Source organism: Globicephala melas, chromosome 12 (genome assembly GCF_963455315.2).
Source record: "Globicephala melas chromosome 12, mGloMel1.2, whole genome shotgun sequence".
NCBI lineage: Eukaryota > Metazoa > Chordata > Mammalia > Artiodactyla > Delphinidae > Globicephala > Globicephala melas.
Window position 1 is genome coordinate 45,270,812 of NC_083325.1, and position 25,446 is coordinate 45,296,257.

General features: G+C 37.6%; 3 protein-coding genes across 15 annotated transcripts in view; 1 reads left to right on the forward strand and 2 right to left on the reverse strand.

The window, feature by feature from the left end:
• ERLEC1 (endoplasmic reticulum lectin 1) overlaps positions 1-2,912 on the reverse strand; it is a 34,077-nt gene extending 31,165 nt beyond the window's left edge. For all 4 annotated transcript variants that reach the window (XM_030877206.2, XM_030877208.2, XM_030877205.2 and 1 more), the window contains exon 1: positions 2,562-2,912. In XM_030877206.2, coding sequence (XP_030733066.1) covers positions 2,562-2,723 — 162 coding nt within the window. In that variant the 5' untranslated portion in view covers positions 2,724-2,912. The remainder of the gene's footprint in view (positions 1-2,561) is intronic.
• ASB3 (ankyrin repeat and SOCS box containing 3) overlaps positions 1-25,446 on the forward strand; it is a 151,296-nt gene that overhangs the window by 53,787 nt on the left and 72,063 nt on the right. The window contains exon 1 of one of the 9 annotated variants that reach the window (XM_030877200.2): positions 2,971-3,130. The exons of the other annotated variants lie outside the window; for them this stretch is intronic. The gene's annotated coding sequence lies outside the window, so the exon portion shown is untranslated. Of the gene's footprint in view, positions 1-2,970; positions 3,131-25,446 lie in introns of those variants that run through there. 9 annotated transcript variants of the gene reach the window in all.
• Positions 17,093-25,164, reverse strand: CHAC2 (ChaC glutathione specific gamma-glutamylcyclotransferase 2). 2 transcript variants are annotated; one of them, XM_030877210.2, is made up of 3 exons: positions 24,952-25,164; positions 20,129-20,164; positions 17,093-18,556 (listed from the first exon to the last, which is right to left on the reverse strand). In XM_030877210.2, exons 1-3 carry the CDS (start codon positions 25,084-25,086, stop codon positions 18,161-18,163), a joined length of 567 nt encoding a protein of 188 aa, XP_030733070.1. In that variant the 5' UTR covers positions 25,087-25,164; the 3' UTR covers positions 17,093-18,160. The 2 variants fall into 2 exon arrangements, with proteins under 2 accessions (XP_030733070.1, XP_030733071.1); XM_030877211.2 differs by lacking the exon at positions 20,129-20,164.

Here is a 25,446-nt window from a genome sequence, read left to right on the forward strand (position 1 = left end):
CAAGAGTAGTGTCTGGGGAAAGTTTTTGAGTGGGAATACATTTCTATACTTACAAAAGAAGTAGAAAGAAAATGAGACTTATTTTGTGGTTTTCCTTCGGTGAAATTCATAAACTCTGTGAAGTAATGAATAATCGAACATTTTAATGACACAGAGATGTTATTTCAGAAGGAAAATATACACAAAAACAAAACTGACTTCTAAAAACCAGTAAAGAAAGAATATCATAATCATTAATTATTGTAAACATTTAAAAATGTACACAATTTTGGTGCTTAATACTTTTCTAAGCAAATTTGAAAGATTATGTATTATTTTGATATACATGAAGGGGAAGATGATTTAAAGCACAGAAGAATTTTAAAGATAAAGAAAATTCAGATCTTCTAATCAAGTCCCTTCCAATTTCAGGTGGGAGAGAGATAAAGACCTTTATCCTAGTTCATACAGCTGCTTAGTTACACACAAATGTCCATCCAACTGGCCTATAAAACAAAATGACAGTGCCAGGTGTGGAGGGCTGTAGTTTCAATTACACAAAGTAGGGAAGGGAAGCCCTGAGATTAGAAAAATACTAAAAAAAAAAAAAAAAAAAAACCAAAGATCAATGATAATCACTCTTGGGGCTTATTTTTGTGTGAGGGCCACAGATCTTTTGCCAACTTATAGGAAAATGTTTCTAGATTTTTCTCAAAATAACTCAAACTTAAAAAAAGAAAAGAAAAAGAATTTCTCTCCAAATTTTCAAATGTGTCCATCTTAGATTATGCTTCATTGTCAAAGAAAAGTAATTAAAAACAAAATGTCAAAATAAAATTGTTAGATATAGAAAAGGTTGGTACAGCATACGTTAAGACCGAGATCTTCTACCATAACCTCTTTTTAGCCAGCAAACACCAGTGCCAGAAAGAAAACTGAACAATTTAGTAGTAACTTCTAAAAAGGCTAGTTTTAGTCATCTACGTATAGGTCAGTAAATTTTTAGGGCCACATATCAGCATGCCTTTTTAAATTAAAAAAAAAAGCAAAACACAGGTGCAAGAGTAAAAAATTTTAATGACCACATTCTTTAAACATTTGCCAAGTTCATGCCAAGTGTGCTCTTTGGAAATAACAACAGAGGCTGAACTAAAATATTCTTATCCCAAGCCTCTTAGTTATATCTGACTTGTAACAAACTTTCATATAAGTATTTTAATATATCAATATTTCCTGAATAAGAACCAATTGTATAGCACAGGGAACACTACTCAATACTCCGTAATGACCTATATGGGAATAGAATCTTAAAAAAAGTGTATATATGTATAACTGATTCACTTTGCTGTAAAGCAGAAACTAACACGACATTGTAAACCAACTATGCTCCAATAAAAATTAATTTTAAAAATATTTCTTGGCATTAATGCAAAGATTAATCTGGCTTCCCAGAGAAATACTTAAGAACCACTGAACTACCAGAATGGAAGAACTGAAGACAGGTGGAGAAACAAACCAGGTGTGAAATATTAGCAAAAACTAACATCTGCAAATAGAAGTCTGTTGTGGTACTGATGACATCCGTTATCCTGGGACATTCTGTGCAGACATCCTAGTATCACGTATTCACGTTTCAGTGAAATAGTAATAGAACAATATACTAAAACAGTCTTCCAAGTAGAACGACTGCAGGTAACTGGAATAAGAATTTTAAAAAAATTCTGCAGGGCGGAGCGGGGTGGGGGGAACTGTTGCATTTTCCCCGACTTCCATTTGAAATAAATGAATTAATTACCATACAGTAAGTATCACAAGAGCCCAATTTCTACTGGCCTCCCGTGGATAGCAAGACTTCTCAGCAGTGCACTCCCCAAAGGAAGAAGGACTGCAAATATTCATTACTTTGAGATTATAAATATGTTTTTCAATGTAGGAAAACCGATCATAAAATCTCATGTTTTGGGGTCTTAAATAACAGCCGTAATACATCAAAACTGTAAAGGATATTCTGCATAGAGCGTCGTTAACATCTCACAGGCAAACAGCCCTCTCAGAAACAACTCTGAAGGAAAAAGAGCTGTGCGTATATGTTATGTACTGTGTGTGTATACAAGGGAGAAAGAACGAATATGAGAGAGGGAACTCATATCCGCAGTACAACTGGTTGTGTAGGTAGGGTGTGTAATACTCCTTGAAGGACAGAAGGCTGCTGGTGGAGTTAAGAGCTGCAGAGGACTTTCCAAAGAAGACAAATGTGTGCGCCTGACGTGGTTCTAGAAAAGCTTCTTCCACAGGGTGGGAGTGTTGCTAAGGTATAGTGCGACAGATTTTTAAAGGGGAGAGCAAGTGACCGCTGGATCCCGGAATGCGTAGCATGGAGGGCACATCCACAGAACGTGTCTGATAACACTTGCCGTTTGAATGAATGAACGCGGGGTCGATGAAGCTTTGGATTGGGGAAGGAGGCATGCGCCCGCAGAGGAGGTTCTAGGGGGAAAAAACGCAGAATACTGAGGGAAGGGGCCGAACCCTTAAGTGCCAGGAGGAAGAGAGATGGCTACCGAGTTCGCGAGGGCACTGACCAGAGAGAACTCGGTGCCGGGCCAGTTGACGCGGAAAGGGATGTCATCGCTGAGCTGGGGGAGCGCTCGGCCGCCGCCGGACGCCTCTAGGAGACCGCAGAGTACCAGTAACAGCGGCCCGCCTGGGACCAGACTCCGCGCGCCGCCGCCTCCTTCCTCCATCCTCCGCCGCCGAGCTCTCCAGCCGCCGCCACAACCCCCTCGGCCCACAGTGGAGAGGAGAGGGGGAAGGAGGAGGAGGAGGAGGAGGAGGAGGCGGCGGGACTACCAAGCGCCCAGGCAACCCGGGCCCCAACAGCCGCCACGTCTCCTTCCGGAGAGCCCAGCAACACCACCCCCGCCCCCTTGGACTTCCCGCCACCGTTTCCGGGGCAGGCGGTATATCAACATCCGGGGCCGCCGAGCCGTCCGCCTACGGAAGCCGGGACGCCGGCCGGGCTTACCTTGTCGCGCGCAACCGCAGTCTCGTGGCTGGGAGCGAAGGCAGCGGCTTCCCGGGAGCGGACGCGCAAAGAACGGGCCTCGGACCAGCCCTTTCGGCGGCGGCGAAGTGGCGGCACGGAGAGCTGGTGAGTCCGGGAGGCGGCGGCTGTTCCCTTCCGCCACCCGCGCGGCTCTCCACCGGCTGGGCAGCGGCTTGGCGCTCGTGGAGCAGCTACAGGAGAGTGTGAGCGGGGCGGGTGCTGGTCTTCAGATGAGAAAATTCGAGGTGGCGAGGAGAAGTGAGAAGTGGTGGTGTTCCTGACTGCTCTACCCTCTCGCTGCTTTTCCTTTTCTTCGCACGTAGCTTCTGTACACTTCATCTTTCCCGCTGGAAGTTTCTCTCCGCCTCTTTTGCTGTGGGCCGCGGTCACCTCACTACTTCCAGCTCCTGACTAACGCAGGGCGGGGGTTGGCTCAGTCTCCGCAGCCATGGTTTCGGGGATACCCGAGCCGAGGAAACCTGTCGTCCCCTCGTATAAGAATACTGCAATTCTCCGAGGATGGCCTAGACGGAGAATCTCCTTGTGGGAAGGGCAGCTAGATAGCTCAGCCCCAACATATTTTGCTTTACGGGAGTCTCTTTCATCCCAGAGTTGAAGTGTTGGGTTGCTGTTTTTTTTTTTTTGGGGGGGGGGTTGCTGTTTTTTTAAGGAAGCCGATAAGTTGCTTTATGTGGGGTTCAGGGCCAGGTGAATGTGAGGTTATGAACTCACATGAGGTTCAGATATCTCTGACTTTATTCAAAACACAAAAAGTTTTGGATTCCCCTCCCCATCTTAAAAAAAAAAGCCGTTGTTTTCATCTCTAATATAATGGGTTATACAGTGTTAGTTCTATAGCACCTGTCATTGTCTTTCTGGAGGTGGGAAAAGCTAGACCTCCGTGCTAGATCTGCTAAAGACTGTGTCGCCCCTTGTGTGTCGTCGTCCCTCCCACCCCCCGCGCAATTTGAGCCAAATCAAAAAGCAGGAAGAACAGTCTGTTTTTCTATTTTTTGTTTTAAAAATTTCCTTTTTTAAAACAAAAGGAATCCGCAGCATCAAAGAAAATTACTTTTTTCCAGAATTGAGGTGTTGTTCATTAATTTATTTACTTATTAATGCTTAATACGTGTGCAAACACTGGGATTGTTAAATGGCAAATAAATGGGTCTCTGTCCTCTTTCTCTCATGGTCTAACAAGGGAGATTACACAGACAAATAATGGTAAGCTATTGTGATATAATAAAGTAGTTAACATTTATATAGCCTTTCTTCCGTGCACTAGTGTAAGTACTTTATATATGTTATGAGGCAGGTACTATAGATTATACAGTAGAGAGATGTTAGAGTGAAGATATAAAGAAGGGCAGAGATTGGACAGGAAAGGCTTCCCAGGAGAGGTGACATTAGAATTGAGGTTTTAAGGATTTATAGGAGTTCATCAGGCAGGTGGGGAAGTGCATTTCCAGCACCATCCTTCTAGATGGTCCGTTAGGGCTTTTCGGTGTAGTCAGCAGATAGTGTGGGATGGAATCAACAGCAGGAGATTAGTGCTCTCTTAGAGGAACAGAGGCAGTCAGTTCAGATTAATTCAGTTCATTCAGTTCAAGATTAATTCCAAATGGATTAGGTATTTAAATGAACAACAAAAAGAAAACAATAGAAGAAAACTTAGGAGAATAATTCAATGATCTTGGTGTGTAAGATAGGAAATCCTGAAGTCATGAAGGAAAAGAGATGTATTTGACTAAATAAAAATGAAAAATATTTGTCTGCCCTGGTTTAGTCTCTGGGTCTATAGTGATGGAAGCTGCCTCAATAGAGCTTATGTTCAAGTAACAGATAAAAAACAAGTAAGATAATTTCTGGTAATGGTCACTGCTGCTTAGAAACTAGGGTTGTGTGAAAGAGAATGCTTCTGGGACATGCTGCTCAGGTAGATGGTCAGACTTGTGTGAGGAAGTGACATTTGAGTTGTGACTTGAAATGGTGAAGAGGAAGCCACACAGCAATTTCCAGCAGGAAAAGCTTGGTGTGTTGGAGGGACAGAAAGAAGGCTAATGTTGCTGGAGTGTAAGAGCAAAGTGGTAGGAGATGGCCAGCTGGACACAGATCTGTAAGTAGGAGAGTAATGTGGCCTGATGTACATTCGTGAAGATCATTATGGTTGCTGTGTGGAAAACCGATTATAGAGAATGTTATTGGCTGAACTGTGTTCCCCAAAAGGATATGCTGAAGTCCTAACTCCTGGAACCTGTGAGTGTGAACTTATTTGGAAATAGGGTCTTTGCAGATGGAAAGTTAAGATCATTGAACTCGGGTGGGCCCTAATACAATGACTAGTGTCTTTATAAGAAGAGGGATATTTGGACACAGACAGATATACAGAGAGAATGCTCTGTGAGGATGGAGGCAGAGATTGAAGTGATGTGTCTACAAACCAAGGAACGCTAAAGTTTGCCAGCAACCACCAGAAGTTAGCAAGAGGTAAGGACAAATCCTCCCATAGAGGTTTCATAGAGATCGTGGCTCTGCTGACACCTTGATTTCAGACTTCTAACCCCCAGACCTGGGACTTTCCTGGTGGCACAGTGGTTAAGAATCTGTCTGCCAATGCAGGGGACATGGGTTCGAGCCTGGGTCTCGGAAGATGCCACATGCCGTGGAGCAACTAAGCCCTCAGCATGTGGGCTTAGTTGTATGGCAGCCCTAGGAAACTAATGGAGGGGCAAGTATGGCAACAGGGAGACCAGTTAGGAAGCTGGTAGCAGCAGAGGTGGGGAGAAGTGGCCTAATTTGGATATATTTTTCAGCTACAGCATCTTGAATTTGCTGGTGGATTAGATGTGACATGTTCTTACAGAGATGAATTAATGATGATGTCTAGATATGTTTTATGAGGAACTGGTGGTGCAGTTTACTGAAAAAGGGAAGAGAAGAATGTGGACTGATGGGAGCCCTGTGTTTTTGTCTGTTTTACTTTTTATTTTGAAGTGATTTCAAACTTATATAATAGTTGCAAGAATCAAACCTAGATTTCCCCAGTTGTTAACATCTTACATATGTGGTTTGATTACAATAAGAGTAATTTCTGAATCAAGGGTTCTGTTTTGGACATGTTAAGTTTTATTATTTTTTTAAATTTTTATTGGAGTATAGTTTATTTACTGGACATGTTAAGTTGTAGATATCAGTTAGACATCCAACTGCAGCTAACATGTTGGTTAAATAAACCTGAAGCTCAGGTAAGGAGGTCAGAGCTGGAGTTATAAATTTTGGCGTTATTAGCATATAGATTTACTGAGAGCCATGGTTCTGGCTGACATCATTTAGGGAAAAAATGAGGATAACAAAGGGAAGATGAGTCATTGCAACATTAGATACTGAACAGCATTGAAGAATTAACGAAATGGACTGGGGAGGTGTGCCCAGTAAAGCAGAAAGAAAATCAGAAAACTGAGATATCAAGGAAGTCAAGAGAAAGAAGTGTACCATGGGAATGACCAGCTAGCTGAGTCAAGTAAATGCTGCTGAGGAGTTGTGGAAGATGAGGATAAGCAGGTAACCACTGGATTTGACAGCATGGAGGAGGAGCAGAGGGGAAGAAAGGCTTGATTGGATTGAAGTGGAGGCTTTTTTATGTGTATGTTAAATTAAAGACATTATGTTTTTGCATTTCAGCAGAATATACACCAGTTTCTCAAAACCTTGACAATGTTGACATGTTGGGCCAGGAAAATCCTTGTTGTGAGGGGCTATCTTGTGTGTCGTATAACGTTTAGGAGCATACCTGGCTTGTGTCCACTAGATGCTAATAGCAACCCCGCCCTCCCCCCTACCCCCAGCCAAGTTGTGACAACCAGAAATGTCTGCACACATTGCCAAATGTCCCTTGGCAGGCAAAATGGCCCATGGTTGAGAATCACTGGTTTAGACTTTTAAATGAGAGGCTTGAATATTGATGGTAAAGTTTTAGGCATTAGCTCACTGAGTGGGAAGATATTTAGAGGCAAGCAGGGGACCTTTCTAGCACTCTAAAAATTTTGCAGTGTAGTGAACACCTACTTTGCCTATGATGCCTGTTTGTGTTGTATCTTTTGATGATTCCATAAGGCACTTAATCTTACCTCACACTGATGTCATCATTATGCAGTTATCATCATAGAGAATTTTGAATGTAACTGTGTAGAAGATTGTCCTGAATCTGTATTAACACCATCATTGCCTAGAAATTATTTTGAAAAAATAGTCAATTACTTCATTTAATAGTCTCTTGATTTTTTCTCATGTAAATATGGTACAGAATACACAATCTTAAATTTTGTTTATTTTAAATTTCTGCTTCATGGATTCCAGAAAAATTCCCCTTTATTTGGCAAAACTACGCTTTTCTGCACACAAGGGAGTTAGTCTTAATGTGGCAGTTTTCAATTAGCTGCAGAACTACAGATCTGGGGAGAGATCAAGAAAGTTGTGCAGTTATTCATCTAATAAATGTGGTTTGGAAGCACTGTCCAAAGTACTAAGGGTGCTATAAAAATGACTTAGATATTAAAAAAATGACTTAGATATAGATCAAGTCCACCAAAATATTACCACCTAAGAAGGGAGACAGGACTTGTAAATAACTAATTATATTAAAAGTGAGAAGCGTTGTTAGAGAAGTACTGTGCAGATAAAGTATTGCAGACATTCAAAGGAGGGGGTGATTACCTCTAGCAAGGGATGAGAAGAAGGAAGCGTGGAAACCAATAAAATAGTCTCGGCATTTGTATAGGACCTTAATGGATGGTAGGAATCGGATTTACAGAGCTGGGAGAGGCCTATTCTAAGGGATGAAGGAGCATGAACCCAAGACATAGAGATCAAAAATAATTTGGTTTGAGTATGAGAATGACATAAGGAATTTAATATGTGACAAGGGTGTTATTTCACTTTTGTGGGAAAAGGATGTTTTAATCAATAAATGCTGATAGTGGAATTTGCTATTCATCTATGGGAAAACCAACTAGATCACCTTATCATAAATTATATAAAAAGTAAATTGTGAGAATTCCCTGGTGGTCCAGTGGTCAGGACTCCACGCTTTCACTGCTGAGGGCCCGTGTTCGATCCCTGGTCGGGGACTGTAAGCCAGGCAGCGCTGCCAAAAAAAAGCAAATAAATTGTAAATGAGTTAAAGATATTTCCCTATGAAGCAATTAGGAGAATATTCATATAATTGGAGTAGGGATGGTATTTTTTAGTAAGACAGGAAATCCAGATACTGTAAAAGGAAAGACAGACCTGCTATAATAAACTTTTTTAAGTTCGCAATTTTTTTTTTTTTTTTTTTGCGGTACGCGGGCCTCTCACTGTTGTGGCCTGTCCTGTTGCGGAGCACAGGCTCCGGACGCACAGGCTTAGCGGCCATGGCTCACGGGCCCAGCTGCTCTGCGGCATGTGGGATCTTCCCGGACCGGGGCACGAACCCGTGTCCCCTGCATTGGCAGGCGGACTCTCAACCACTGCGCCACCAGGGAAGCCCAAAATTAGTAATTTTTAAAGTTAAAAATACGCAAACCTTTTGGCCTAGTGATTTTACTTTTTGGACTTTCTCCTTTAAATACAAAAGCCCTGACACATAAGGATGTATGTATAAAGATAATTCATTGTGGCATTAGCTGTAATGGCAAAAAAAAACACTGGATATCTGATTTTCTAATAATAAGGCAATGGCTGAATAACTATATGCAAACTCTGTACAACTGAATAGTGAGGTGGTTAGGAGCAGGGGCTCAAGCGTTAGGCTAGTGAGATTCTGATCCTACCTACTACATGTGTGACCTTGGGCACGTTACTTAACCTCTTTAGAGCTCAGTTTTCTTACCTTTAAAATGGAGAAAATAACAAATATGAGATGTAAGAACTATTATGAAGATTGAGATTTATTATGTATTTCATTCATTTAATAGATGTGTCCAGGCACTATTTTAAGCGCTTTATAGATACAAATTTATATAATTGATTTATTCCTTGTAATAACCTCAGAAGTTAAATTTTATTGTTTCCTCATTTTACTGATTAGGAAACTGAAACGCAAGAGAGGTTAATATGTTCTAATATAATTCACACACAGGTATAAAATTGTATATCTGTGCCATGTTATAAAATACGGTTGAATAAAACTTTAAATTTTTTTTCTAGTTGAAATTTTTCTGAGACAGAAATGAGAACCAACCACTTGGGCTTTGAGTTAAAAGTTATCCCATATCTCTATAATACTTTCTCATTTAGAGATATAAAGGGCAAAAACCGATAAAAATAAAGACATTTGTTCAAATTAACAGCTGGTATGCAATGAGGTTGTTTAACACTAATTACTCCAGAGGCTGCCTAAGATAGTAATTGACCATTTCTGTTAATTTCCAATATTGATCTTTTTTCCCCTCCAATCACTCCTTTAAATATAATTTACTCTGTGGTAACAAGAAGACTTAAGAGGACTGGGATACACATTTTGGGAAAAATAAATGAGGAGAAAAGTTTTGGCCTTCAGAGATTTTTGGTTAAAATACATCATGTTCACAGGTGACAGAATGCTAGCAAATATCCAGGTGCAAATGTGAATATTGTACATACTCATTTCTTAGGTACAAGGAAAAAGAAAGGAGATTGGAAATTTGATTTCAAATCAAGCTAGAATGTTTCTTTTTTTAATCCTATGCTTTATATTTTTGTTTATGGTTTTTCCTAAGGATTTTCTGTTAAGAATTTTGTATAAGAATGAGTTTTTAAAACTTCATGTGTACAACACCTATATATAACCATACCTGTGTAGTATTCTTGTCAAGCCTGGGTATAAGAAAATTATCAAACAAAAAATGTGGCTCATTCTACAAGACAGCTGTCCTGAACCTTGAAAAAAATCAATGACTAGGAATAAAAAGATTCCTCTATAACCAAAGATGTATACTACTATCACATCTTAGAAAAATAACAATGATTTCAACTTTCACCATTTATTGGCCTTTTTCCCCCCATTCAGGATCCAATCAGGGGTCATGCCTTGCATTTAATTGTTGTCATAAAGGCTGTTTTATTTTTATTTTTAAAAGAAGTTTATTGGAGTATAGTTGATTTACAATGTTGTTTTAGTTTCAGGTGTACAGCAAAGTGAATCAGTTATGCATATATCCACTCTTTTTCAGATTCTTTTCCCATATAGGCCATTACAGAGTATTGAGTAGAGTTCCCTGTGCTGTACAGTAGGTCCTTATTAGTTTTCTATTTTATATATAGTATATATATGTCAATCCCAATTTAAAGTCTGTTTAAAACTATAGCAGTTCCCCTTTGCCATTGATTCTAGGGCTCACTATTTTTTTTTGTACTACTAACAAAGAAAATAACCACTACCAGTTACATTTATGACATGCCATCTAGTGTAAGACTCATCTCAATTTCAGAAGTCTTAAAATGAAATAAATATATTGACAAAATATGGCAACTTGCCCAAGGTCATAACACTGGTAAGCAGTGGAACTGGATATCAAACCCAAACAGTCTTGCTCCTGAATCCATTCTTTTGGCCACTTCTCAGTGTTGCCATTTTGTAATCAATGAGTTATTGCATGTAAGGCTTTTTCAGCATAGTGCTTTAATTACATATTAAATATGTAATATGTGTTAGCTTTTATTATCATTTTCACTGCTTCTGCAATTGGCTACTACTATATGTTTATAACATCTACGTTCTGTGACTTTATTCAGTTTTTCTGTGCTTTGTTTATAGGTTGATTCTCAAGCATTGAAAACCTATAAACTTTACAATATTGTACTTATGCAAGTACAAGTCAGTATAAAATCAAGAGGTGTAATTGGAACTGCAGAGAAAGAAATGTAATTGTATTAATCCTCTGCCACTTAAAGTGTCCTTTTAGCTCCCTAAAATTAGTACTATATTTGCTAAAATGAATCCATTTTGTTCTTGAAGATATATATATTTTTAATTTTTTTTTAATTAATTAATTTATTTATGGCTGTGTTGGGTCTTCGTTTCTGTGCGAGGGCTTTCTCTAGTTGTGGCAAGCGGGGCCACTCTTCATCCCGATGCGCGGGCCTCTCACTGTCGCGGCCTCTCTTGTTGCGGAGCACAGGCTCCAGACGCGCAGGCTCAGTAATTGTGGCTCACGGGCTCAGTTGCTCCGCGGCATGTGGGATCTTCCCAGACCAGGGCTCGAACCCGTGTCCCCTGCATTGGCAGGCAGATTCTCAACCACTGCGCCACCAGGGAAGCCCTTGAAGATATATTTTGAGCTCTCAAACACTTTGTTCTAATTTACACTAGTTGCTTTCCAAGTCTGTTGCATATCTACCTATCTATATTGGGTCTATCCATCTATCTATGTTTGTTTTTTTGGGGTAACTCTCCTGGGTTAAATCTACTGTTTTATGTTATTCCGTGTCCTCCTTGTCTCACATTTCCCTCCCAGCTTGTTGGGGTATACCTAATTAGAAGTAATTTTTTTGGGAAAAGATATAAAGCAGGTAATTTAATTTTCACAGGCCTATAATATGCAAATGTATTTATCTTGCCTTCTCAGTTAACAGTTTGTGAATAGAATTCATAGTTCAATCATTTCGTTTTGCTTGAAACTTTGAAGACATCATTCCTTTGCCTTTTACCATCTAGTATATCTGACGAGAATACTAAAGCCAGTTGATTCTGCTTCTTTTTTGCAAGTAATATACTTTTTCCTCTGGAATGTTTTATTAGATTCTTTTTCTTTATCATTGGTTTTATCATACTTTATGAGAGTATTTCTTTCTAGATGTGGATCTTTTTTCATTTATCCTTCATTGCACTCCATGAGTCCCATTTGTTCACTTATTAAATTTTGTTCTCCTTCATTTTCTCTTTTCTATTCAGAATACCATTTAGATAGATTCTTCCAAACAGAGAGAAAAAGGACAAAAAAAATTAGGTAATGTGGAAGATCAATTCAAGAGATCTATTTCCTTTGACTATCAGTTCTCCTTTTTGAATATCTTTCGTCAGTGTTTCTTTTTTTTCCTGTTTCCATAGTTTCCAGTTGCTCATTTTTAATAGATGCAATGTCTTCATGAATTTCTTTGAGGATAGCACTTACAAACTTTAAACATCTATAAGTTTAAAAGCTCTGCTTCCTTAAGGTGAGTTGATTATTTTCACCCTTTTGTGCTTTTGCTTTTCCTCTTCCTCAAAAATTAAAAAAACAAACAAAGGATTCTTGAACTCTTTGTAAGTGAGCAGGGTATCAACTGTTGTGCCTCACTTTAGAGTCCATGGGTGAAACGCAGGAAAACAGCTGCCTCTTCCTCTTCTCCCTCCACCCTGTGCCCAAGTAAGGAAGGCTTTGTTGTGGAGCATGAAGATGTTCTAATGCTTTCAGGGTAGATTGTTAAATTAAAAAAAAAAAAAAAAAGTTGTGGTTTTAGCTGAAAACCAGCATTGTTGCTCCTAGACATTGTGTGTGTAAAGGAGTAAGATAAAAGGTTTGGCTTGGCTATCTAATATACATATTATAAGAATCCTGATTTTTGTCCTACAGCCCCTTTCTGCTGTATCTAGGTTTGGTATTTCTTCAGACTCTGCTGGCAGGAAAGGCTTCTGCATGGCTGCAGCTTTCTTGTGTGTACACATGCATATAGGTGCACCTGCATGTTTGTTCTAGACTGTGGTTTTCTCTGCACTGGCTTAATCCTCAATATAATCCCATCTGCTCTCCTTCTAGAATGCATGAATGCACTTCAGTGGGATTTTGCTAGGAAGTGGAAGAAAATGCATATGCTTAGTTTGTCTTACACAAAGTAGGTAATTGATAGGTATATGTTGAATAAATCAATCAATGTTGTTGAGAATATTGGGCAAAACACATCTGTTTAAATTTTAAAAAATTATGACTTTAGAATACGGGTAATTAAATGAATCTTTTTAAAAAATTCTTTTAACTTTGTCCTGTTTCAGGAAAGAATCTCATTGGGGTTAAAACTTAACAGTGGAGGTACAAAATGAAAAACCTGCCATCTCTCACTGTTTTTTTTTTTCTTTCCCCAAAATTAAAGACCTTAATTCCATTTTGTTCCTTTTTAGTGCTTAGCACAGTGCCTGGCATGTTGTAAGTATTCAATGATAGTTATTATTAATGTTTGTTTAAGTTAAACTCTTTTTGTCTCTCATTGGGGAATAATATGTGTAAAGTACTAGGAATAGATTTTGGCATTTATAGTAAGTGCTCCATAAGTGTTAACTACTATTCTTTGATACATGAGCAACAATTTATTTTTTTCTGTGAAGCTTTCTCTGATCTTATGTCCCAGCCTTTCTGGTAAGTAACATTGATTTGCTTGCTTGTGTGGTTCTTGATAGCTGGGAGCTATCTTTTTTATCTTAGTAGTCTTGCTGCATAGTGATTGCTTGCCACCTATCATTAGTCCCTCTTTTTTGCTAGGTCTTAATGGTTGAGGATGATGGTGTGACTGGAACATGGGGGATGTGCACTAGTGGGAAGTGAAATGTGACAAATATGCTGACATCAGGTTGTATGTAGCTGAATACCAGATTAAGAATTTGAACTTTATTTTGTATGCCCTGGGAGGCATTTTGATTACTGACTAGATTAGTTTCATATTTTAGAAAGATAATTCTGAGTACAGAGAAGAATATGTGCTGGAAAGAAGAAATAAGATTGGAGGCAAGCAGAAGGTGTAAGAAACTCTTGGCTCTTGCCGTATTATAAGGTTCTTATTTTAGTTGAGAAACGTTGCAGCTCATACTTGAAGGATAGGTCTTACCAACACATAACTTTTAAGTCGTATCACAGATAGGCTTCAGGGCTTCCCTGCTCACTTTGCTTTGAGTTATATAAAATTTTAAATAAAATGCTAAAATTTATTATAAACAAGGAACGCAACTACATTTTGTAAAAATTGTGAAAATATTTTCTGCAAAAGCCTGTGAATTGGTGATATTTTAAACTTGTTTGTTGTATTTTCTGGTCTGTCCATTGTTCAACATTTAATGTGTGTCATGTACAGGGAAGTAATGTGGGACAACAGTTTTCTTTGGGAAAGGAGATGAATTATGTTTTTAATACACTAAGTTTCAGGTGTTTATATAGCTCAACTGGAGGTACCTTACATATAAGACGTATAGGTTTGTAAAGAGTTTGAGGGAGTAGGCTAGAGATTGGAAGTTTTCTAAATAAAGATGGTAATTGAAGCCTAGGGTTCGATGAGTTTGTGCATCTGATAAACAGTAGTCAAAGATGTAAATAGAAATGCAGTGAAATGTTCTGCTTTTTTGGCCTTAGTGATACAGTCACTAGTGTCTGATGTGTCAGAGTTGTAAAGAAGAATGAAGGACTGAGATCTTTGGGTTGAATCAGAAAGGGGTCATTGGAGACCTGAGACTACACTGATTGGGTAGAGTACAGCAGAGTAAAATTAGATTGGAGGGACACTGAAATGAGTTGATAAGGAAATAGAACACTGTAGTTTAAGAATTCCTGCAAAGGATAGGAAAGCTAGAAGAGTGAAAGAAATTGTAGGGTTAAGTGGTGGTTTTTCCAGATGTATGTGCATTGGCTAACCACTTATAAAGACAGGGAGGTTCAGTACAGTTAAATAAAACTCCCCAGAAGTTGGTACTGAACTATATAATATTTTAAAAAGGTAAAATGAACATTAAGAAGAATTAAACAACCCTGAAATTCAGTAAAGCTAATTTTCATCATATAAATTTGACATTTAGAAGAATAATTTTAGTACTTTTTCAGGAGTTCAAATTCTTTGAAGAGTAGCCACAGGATTAAAAAATCATTTGCTAATCGTTGAATTTTTTTTTTTTTTTTTTTTTTTTTTTTGCGGTATGCGGGGCTCTCACTGTTGTGGCCTCTCCCGTTGCGGAACACAGGCTCCGGATGCGCAGGCTACGGCATGTGGGATCTTCCCAGACCAGGGCACGAACCCGTGTCCCCTGCACCGGCAGGTGGACTCTCAACCACTGTGCCACCAGGGAAGCCCCCTCGTTGAATTTTTAATGTGTGCCTAGGGTGAGTTTATTTTAAAGTTTTAGAAATTCATAAAAATAGATTGTTAAAAGCTGAATAAATTCATAGAAAATATAGTCACAGTATTTTTGTTGAAAAAGATAGGCATAATTGGAATACCCTATTTGATACGTAGATTTCGATGTGATATGATGAGAGGGAATTTTAAGCACATTTATCATATAACTGACTTAGAATCAGGGATGTAAATTATAGGAGGATGATGCTTACATTTATATTCACAACTCTTCCAAAGTTATAATTTTAAAAAGATATGTTGGGCTTCCCTGGTGGCGCAGTGGTTGAGAGTCCACCTGCCGATGCAGGGGACACAGGTTCGTGCCCCGGTCCGGGAAGATCCCACATGCCACGGAGCGGCTGGGCCCGTGAGCCATGGCCGCTGAGCCTGCGCGTCCGGAGCCTGTGCGTCCGGAGCCTGTGCTCCGCAACGGGAGAGGCCACAACATTGAGAGGCCCGCGTACCGCCAAAAATAAATAAATAAAAAATAAAAAATAAAAAAGATATGTTTTTATGGAAAAGAGGAATCTAATATAATAGAATAAAATGTTGACTATAAAATGTTTTAAAATCAGTCTTGAAGGAATAGATCACCTTCATGCTTTCAAATATTCAGAGTTGACATCACAGCAACCTTCGTTTCCCTAAGTGATAACTTTTTATGTATGCAGGTGGTATCTAGACTGTGCTTACAGTTCTTGGTAGACTGAAGAGTGAATGTGTTATTTGTTTGGGAGTGGGGAAAGGAAATATAATAGTGGCCTGGAGTAGGAGTAGAAAGACCTACTTTAAAAAATCTACTCCATTAGAGATTTACATTAAAGGTTTATTTTCTCTATGTAGGGTTTACATTCATACTTTTCTTGAATTCCTAAAACTGAACACCTAGCTAATAAGATTTATTCTCTGAGGAATGAGAGTCTGAGTTATGTGTGTGTGATGAGGGCAGAATTAGAGAGACTGTTTTGAAAGTGACCTCCAAGGGCTATAAAGAGACTTGCAGTTTTGCTAACAAAAATGTTATGCTCTAGATAACTTAGTACCTTTATGATTCTTACTAGCTTGTGGGCTCCAAACCCTAGCTTCTCTCTAATTCAGTATTGTTTATCTTCTCCATTTGAGTCATGTTTCTCTCCATCCCACTGAAAATGAAAGGTCCCTGTCCCTGGGCTATTTGGATCATGGCTTCCCTATAAATATTGATGGTATACCACATGTGTATTTTCTAATTAACTTCTAACTGAGAGTCTAGAAAGACACATAAATGGGGAACCCAAAGTAATCCCTCTCCCTTGATATTTCATAATATAGTTATACATTAAATGGTAGAAGAGTCACTAAGGCTGGATCTCTGAATACACCTATGTGATTCTGAGCTATGGCATGTGAATCTTGGATAGGCTCATTATATTTGTGGAAATCTGTATGCATCTATCAAAATTAACATCTCTATGTAACAAGTCACGTACTATGTCGTTACACAAAAAGTTAAATCTTGTTTACCTCTTGAAAAAGAGATGCAGGTTAGTAAAGACAGTTAAATTCAAGTGGATTTTTAAATATATTGTAGAAAGATCTTGTGCTTTAGCAGAGACATGGACTTCTGCTGCTTACTAGATGTGTTAATTGTGTGCAAGTTACTATGGAAACATGCTCAGAGGATGATTCTGTATGTATAGTGCCTAGTACATCCTTATGAGGTATTCATTAATGAATGTTAGTATTCTTCCTGTTGTACAGGACAAGTGAAATGCCTTCTAGAAAACTAATATTGAACATGTTGGAAAATATTTAAAATAGTCATGTAGCTGAGTAAATTATCAAGTAATGTGTTAACAGATTTAAAAAAACCTGAAAAGGACTACTGTTCCTACTATGTAGGACAGCTTTATTTTATTTTACATGAAAAACTTCTGTACTAATTATTAGTTTCACATTAGACTTAATGTGATACTGAAATTCTTTTCATGTTGACTGTATAACAGAGACTATATGTCCTGTTGAGAAGGATATCACCTATAATAAGAAATAATCTGATTAGTTTGAATCAAAGTTACTTTTACATGAGTTAATAATGCACATATATGTTTCCTACTTGAGTGGCATCATCAACACTACTTAGTGGATACCTTTAGGTGACAAGATGTAAGAAGGAAAAAAAAAGCTGTGTAGCAAATGATCAGGTAATACCACTTCTTTAAAATATTACAATTCTAAACACCATTTCAAACAGCAAACTTTCATTATATGTTTCTGTTAATTTGTAATATCAGATAGCCCATCTTTTTTTTTTTAAGTTTCAGTATAAGATTAATACAAAGTGAGTGACAGACTAGACTACATTGTTAGTAGACATGATTTGTATAATTTGTGCTTTTCTTGCTGAAAGGGTTTTTTCCATGTAGTAAAATACATTTATTCAAAAATGGAGAGGTATAGTACATTATAATTCCAAGGAAATTTTTATATTAAAATGCATATTTTGGCTTAAATTGGAAAGGATTTCATTTAATACCTACATAAGGAGATTCACATTCAAGGCCCAAATCTTATCTATATTACCATACGTTTCTAATTACATGTTATTTTAAGCTTATTTATTTTAAACCATGATTACAGAGTTGATGTATGGGAATATATTGAAGGTATAACCTTATTATGTTTACTGGTCTTTTGGTTTAATTCTCTACAACTTCAAAATAGTACTGTGGTATGAAATAACAGAATTATATTTACTCAGGTAAAAACAAGTTCTGAACTGAGTCCTTCATCATATTTTTCTAAAGAACTCACTTCTCATGAGCAAGTATTTAATATCACATAGCTGGAAAATCATTATATTATTGAAACAAATTTTTTCTTTAACTATACCCCAATATCTTGAATATGTATGTGTTTCAGGCCACTTGCAATTAAACTATAAATTTAGATGATATCTTGACTACAACATTAAACACAACTAAGATTTTCAAGTAAACACGTTTACAAATCATAATGCCATTGTGCTGTTCTCTGAGGACTAAAAGCTCTGCTTGTTGGGAAAAGTCAGTTAGGTCTTTTTAAGCAATTGAAGTTCTGTTTTCCTTCTAAACGTTCCTTTACTAATTTTTCCAAAGAGAAAAGATGCTCATCTGCATCTTCTGGCACAAGGCTTCTAATGGAATTTGCAAGTTCAAAAAGATATTCTGTATTTTTTCCACTTGGACCAGCTGCATTAAAAATTTGTTCAGCAATGTCTTCCAGAGGTGCAGGACCAAGATAATTAGGATTATCACATGTTCCAATATATAGCAACACAGTGAATGGTTCTGTTGTGGAATCTTTTGGATAAAAATTGACTGTTGTGGTCCTGTAGCCTCCTTTCTCTCTGAAGTCAAGGTATGCTTTTACTTCTTCTTCCTTTCCTACTGGCAGTTTGTAAGCAACACCCCATACACAACCCTGTTGAAAAATGAAAAGAATATATTATTTAGTTTTTACAGGGCTAAAATAGGTGAAGATATATTATGATGTAAGAAAATATCTTGTATATTCTTAGAAATCAGTGCAGTTTTGCCTCACTTAATGTGCACCAAACAGGTATATACTAAACAGTAAAGGAAATCAGCATTTTACATTCTTCAATCTGAATAAATGATTTCCTTGTATACCAGGATATTTATCTTTGTTTAAGTTTTTCAAATTTTGTCTTTTAACTAATGGGACTGAAATTAAAATACCAGGTCTTCATTTAGTCATTAAATATAGTTCTAAAGCTTTAAATCCATAAACATTTCACTGATGGTATAGGGGCAGCAGTTTCCAAACTGCTTCAGGGAGTGTTGTAGCCACCCTGAAGCCTACTTCAGGGCTTCTGGATATAAGTGTTGGCGTGCTGGCTGGGAGGGGTTTGACCTCCAACCCCCTTCAGCTGGAGGTGAGTATCACCTTATTTGTTCCCTTATTTGCAGAAAGTGTTCTGTATTTTAAAAGCTCTGTAATAAAGTAATCAACTATTAAGGCGATAGGTTCATTTATCTGTTCATTTCTTCACTGCCTAAACTTTCAAATATCCTTTGTAAATTACTCCATCCAGAATACTAAATGGCAACCTCTTTGTCAAGAGAGCCCATGAACAGTGTCAGTAAAAGCAGTGTACTTCAGCTGCAAAGATTCTTTGTAGTATTAATAAAATATCTGTGATATAAGCAAGATTTATAGTTTGTAACACAGATTTTCTAGTTTCTTGACAACCTTTAATTATTAACTTGATTATTAAACTTTAGGTTGCTAAGCATCTTGAATAAATTAACATTCTATAGAAACAAAGTGGTTTTATTAACTCTAATTAGGAGTTTTACCAGTTTGAAGCCATTTTTATAGATGCTTTTCCTAATGTAAGTTATGAAAGCGTTTCATAATTTCACCATTCATTTGCTGTTGCTAGCTGCTTGATTTTATATATCAGAGTCCTTTCTAAAGTTAAATATTTAACTTCATAATATAAAATTTGGATCTCAGTAAAATGATTGAAAATATTTAAGAAACAGAGAACTACCAGGTAAATAAAAGTTTTCTAGTGCTCTAAACTTTAAAAAACCTCTTGTGCTCTTGGTAAAATTAGGCAGTAAAGAAAGTGATAGTTCATGACTGGGATTTTTGCTGAAATATTAGAATCCTAGCAAATGGGAGGAAAGCTTTAGGGTTTCATTTGATTCTTAGTGGTAGTCTGTCTGAGGGCAGGCTCCATTAATTTCAAAGGAGACCACAAAATTCTCAGTCAATAAACTCATCAAGAAAGGAAAAATGAGACTATATGCCATTGTTTTTTTTGTTGTCTACCTTGAATTCTGTATTTCAGCTTTTCCCAACAGATGAAAAGAAATACAACAAATACAGAGAGGAATTCTAGACCCAGTGTAGTTCAAATTGTCTGTGATGACTGCTAATAAAATTTCATTGATTATTAAAACTGAGAAACATCTTAACATTTTATGATTAAAGACTATACAAAAAAGAATAATTATACCATACCGCAGGATCTTCAACAAGAGTCACAACTCTTCCGGGCTGTTTTAAAAAAGTAAAAAAAAAAAAATATTTTTTTTCCCGAATTAAAGTTCAATAACTGAGCATTAGCAACTTACTGTTGACATGGAATATTTTAACTTTGTTTGCTCATACTAAACACTTTTTCAAAAGTACTTATTTTTTATGATAAATTTTAAAATGAATTAAGAGAGTCTACCTTATCCAAATTATCTTGGCCTTTCTAAAAGATTCTCTTTAATTTGTATATAACAGGTATATTATGTTCACTTAGAATGGATATATTAAAAAACACACACATGTGAGTAACTAAGGCTCATCTAAAATGAAAAGCAAAAGGAAGAAGCAATTATAAATAAATGTTGTGATCACTTTTTTCTCTTCAGGAAAAAAAGATTGCTATAGTTTCACTGAGGAACAAAACATGACATTCCAGGGTGCTTTCCTATTGGGAAGTGGTTCTCAAACTTAAGTGTAGATCAGAATTACCTGGAGGTAGTTCCTGATTCTGTAGGTATGGAGCAGTCTAAGAATTTGCATTTTTTTTTTTCAAATACAATTCCTACCTGGTGCCAAAGTCTGTGTCTACTGACATGTTGTCATTAGTGAGAAAGTTGAGTTGTAAGCCACAATTTTACCTACTTGTATGCCTATTGTGTGGCATATAGCGAACTTACATCATTCAGATATTTGTGTCATCCTTGTTGCTATTTCCTTCTAGTCTTTGTCCATTTGTATAGATAATTCATAATCACGGAACACATAGAATTTTGGATTATGTTTTTTATTTAATTATATTTTACTGTTTGTCTTCTCATCCATTTTAATAGTTGCATAATATTCTACTGTCAACTATAATTTAAACATTCTTGTATTGTTGGACATTTATATTTGACTTATTTTCTATTTAAGATAATGCTAAAGTGAAGATACATATATTGGTGTGGGTCATGTAGTTATTGCCATGTTACCTTCAATGTCAAAGTGAATATGGAGCTCTTTATTGAATACCCATTCTGTGCTGTAGAGAAGATAAAACCTTGATTCCTGCTTTCAAGAGCTTATATTGTAATTCTGGAATATGAACTTAACATGTGAAATAGGTAGAGAATACTTAAGGGCTATGATGTATACTATTTATTAAGTGCAGTAAGAATTCTGAGTCTTGGGTGGTCAGAAAGAAGGACAAAATTCTGGCAGAAGGGCACTGTAACTCATGATTGATGAGTGAGGGTCTAGAAGCAAGATTATACCAGGCCAAGTGTCTGACTTTAGCAGAGGGTCCTCCATGTATGGAAGATGACTCAGAAACATAACTGGAGAAATAGGATAGAGTCAGATTTGAGATTGGAGTTGAAACTGGGGGTCAATGGAAAAGAAGAAGCCACTGAAATTTGGGAGAAAAAGGAAATGAAGAGCTACTGTAGCACTTGAGTAGTAGGTGACTGGCATGATAAAAGAAGTGCTTTGGGAAGATGGTGTGGTAAAGTATATAGTATGCACGTTCAAGTGCGAAGGAGGTGGACTGTGCGTAAGAAATGTTAGTGGTGGAGGGGACAAGTTCTGCATTCCACCTTTTCTTTCCTTCCCCTTTCACCAGACTAGTCACCAATTTTTGGTAGCTCTATCTTCTGATTATCTTCTGAATCTGGTTTCTCTTCATCCTTCAGTTGTCTCCTTAGGGATTTCGCTGCCTGCCTCCAGACTGTTCTCTACTTGGCCCTAGATTGACTTTCTGGTGCAAAAATTGGGCCACTCACTTCTGTGCTTTGAATTTTTCAGGGTTGTAATATTCTACAGGATAAAATAATTATTTTGCATGAGTTAACTACAAACCTCATTTCTTAACCACTTTCCCTCTCAAGCTGTAATGAATTATTTATAACTTTTACAGACACTCACATCTTTGGATTTACTAGTTCCCAGTGTGGAATGCCTTTCCTTCTTTAGAATCCCTTGGATATCCTCCCACCACTCTCTCCATAAAGGCTTGGCTGTCTGCCCAGATGACTTTGCAGCAGCTCCTTCTAAACTCTCATTGCTCCTTTTATTCATTTCCCTTATAGCACTTATCAGGTATTGTTGTTTGCATAGGTGTCTCCCACTTACATGTGAGTACTCAGTAGTAATTGTTGAAAGGAGGAGAGGTAGTAAAGTCCTCGATGTAGGTGGTGGCAATTGAAACAGAAAACAAAGAGCATATATAGGGAGTCATTAAGGGAAAATAGATTTGTCCCTGTGACTGCTTATGGATGAAACAGACATTGACTCTTGGCACTACTGATATATTGACTCAGAAATATTTTCTAAAATTTAAGCTGTTTGTCCCTAAAATAAAATATATTATTGGGAAACAATGTAAATTTGTAAATGCACTTAAATGTGTTTTGGGGGTATTGAAACTGAAGAAGGGGTCTTGGAAGCTGAATGGGATTGGAGTATGCTGTGAAATATGAGTCATGATGGGTGCTTTCATTGGGTAATGAGTAATGTTTCTGATCTACATCTAGAAAAGTGAGGGATTTAGTAAATATTCATGATTATCTCTTGTGTTAAAATGTTTTCTCTTTTTGAAATTGAAATATATTCTTTCTGATATGAAAATTTTTTCACATTTAAATAAATCCTTAATTTGATGAGAACTGGCCAGTTTTGTTAGAAATAAATGAGATGCTTAATTAAACTTAGGAAGATACTAAAGTTAAATGAAGCTAAAAAGAAAGCATAATTTAGTAAAGAAAGTAAGTTTGGTATTTTTCCTACAAATGTCACATTGCACTATGTGGAAATGAGTCCAACATTTGTTTAATAATATCACGTTTCATATGTAATGATCATATGCTCACTAGAAGCATATGTTGCTGTAAAAACATAGTCCTATATAGCATTTACGTTATTCTAATTTGCTAGATATTTCTGTAGCCTTTTATATTCTTGTTTGTCAGACAGTTAATATTTATAAAAGGCTGGTGATCCATTATAATAAAAAATGTGAAGTAAGATAATGTTCTTTCCAGTTTTCTTAATAGAACATTATATTTAGAAAATGTTTAGTGCCTTAGGCTTTCCTTTAATATGCTAGGATGGATTCTTTAAATAAAAGTAGGTATCAAACTATTAGCCACTGCAGTTTTTTTCCCCAAATTTCCTGCCCTATATTTTAGTATATTTAAGTAAAAAGAGAGATATTGGCTTTTATAGCTACCTTCTTCTTTTTTAAAGACTCATGAACTGTTGTATTGGCATGACAGTTTCTTATCATCGGTTTGTTTTGACGGTGTACATAACTCATTATGCTGTGTACCAAACAAACATTTTGGTTGAGACTAGAGTAGTAAAATATGCTATATAACCGTGCTCGTAAGTAATTAATACTTGGTCATTGAAATTGAAGCCTGGGTTAAGGCATTCTTCTTCAGAATGGCAGTTTTAAGTGCCCATATCTGACAACTCAAAAGGCATTTTATTTAACTTAGTTCTTTGAAGTCTTAAATATTATTTTATAACACTCTTGGAGATACCTTGGCCATGAAGTTTCTGTTGGCCTGTAAATGTGCATTTGTGGTAAATCAGCCCTCTGTTTTCAAGTCATCTGTCTACCTTAAAGCCAAATTCTTAATTCACCAACTCTAGTTGAGGTAGAACAGCTTTTAACTTTTTGTGATTTCCATCCTATGTCTCATTGATGAGCAGGTGCAAACTACAGCCTTCCTCTCTTCCCTTTTCCATGATGCAAGGCTACAGGTATTTCTTTGGAATTAACCTCAATCTCTTGCTACATCTGATTTCTAGCATTTTAGATATTGTGCTTTTGAGCCAATATTAATTTCTTTTTTAAAAAAGTGGTAATCAAGCTCATATAACTCTCAGAGTATTTTAGAGAATATGTAAGCAATTAAACACTTTGTACTCTTCTAAAAGTTAGGAGGTTAACTATAAGAAGTGTTCAACTTATCCAAATTATCAGTTACTCAAAATTTAGTTTTCCTTATGGATTAGTTGTTTTGCAGCCAAAATGAGGCTGATTTGCATAAGCAGTGAGCTCTTACTCTCTTTTCACATATATTAAGATAAATGTCTCTGCATGGCTGACTGAAAAATGGATCAAAGAACTTACATTTTGCATTTATAATTTAGAGGAGAACCACTGAGAAAAAAACATTAAAATAATGCTGGACATAGTATTGGTACTTTGCTATTTAGGTAACAAAGCGGGACTCACTTAACTTGGGAAGTACCGGACAACCAACGTGATCAAAGTAAGGTAATTTTGGAAACTAGTTCTTCTGTGACCTTAGGTGTCATAAAATAAAACCTTTGGAAAGATACTAAAAAACCCCAGAAATAACATGCACGTTTAACCTCAGACCAGTCAAAGCCTGGCAGAATGCAGAAATGCCAATAAACTTAATTGCAAAAAAGCTGAATTTGCTAGTTGATTTTAGTATTTCAACTCCGTGGTGACAGGAAGGTTTATCTTCCCACCTTTTGGGGGGGGGGCAGTAGTTGCCAAGAGATGGGGTCCCCTCCCAGCACGTTAGCCTTGTGCGAGTTTACGCCCACGCTTCTTCCTCTTCAAGAACTACCTACCACCAAGCATGTCAAGTGGCTTCGGAAGGACTGCCTTTGGTTTGAGAGGGAGTCGGGGGCAGGTGGCCGAGGAAGGTACACAGAGAGAGGTAGAAGCATTATAAACTATTTCATGAGTTTACTCGGCCGTTGGGGTGTTAAGTCCCACAGAGCTGGGCCAGGAGATGGGGAGCAGTGAGCCGGGGTCAGTAAGTGTGGGGGACTGGTTAGCGCCTCACCTTGCCGGGAACCCCGCGGTGGTCGATGCTGCCCTGCCAGAAGCGCCTGCTGTAGCCTGAGATATATCCAACCACCTTGTCCTGATAGGGGAAGTCCACCTTCCAGATGAGGGACCCGTAACCAAAAACCCACATCCTTCCCTTGCTCTTCCTCCTTGGTGGTGGCGGCGGCTGTCCCTTCGGCGTGGTCTCTGAACTGCAGGCAGGGACTACAGCTTTCCGGACGCAAGAAACCGGCTGCGCAGGCGCGAAGTCTGCACTCCCTGCTTGGGGACGCAAAGCACACTGGGACTTGCAGTTCGAAGAATGTTTTCTTACTCCAGCTCAGTCAGTTATTATTATTATTTTTTTGCTTGCTTAGGGTATCCGGAAGCATTGACTTCCTCTGAACTAAGCAATGGATTTTTTCAGCAGCCTCTATAAATCACCCTACTTTTCCTGAGGTGCGCGTGGTCAGAGGACTACATTACCCACAATCCTTTTATGGGTTTTGTG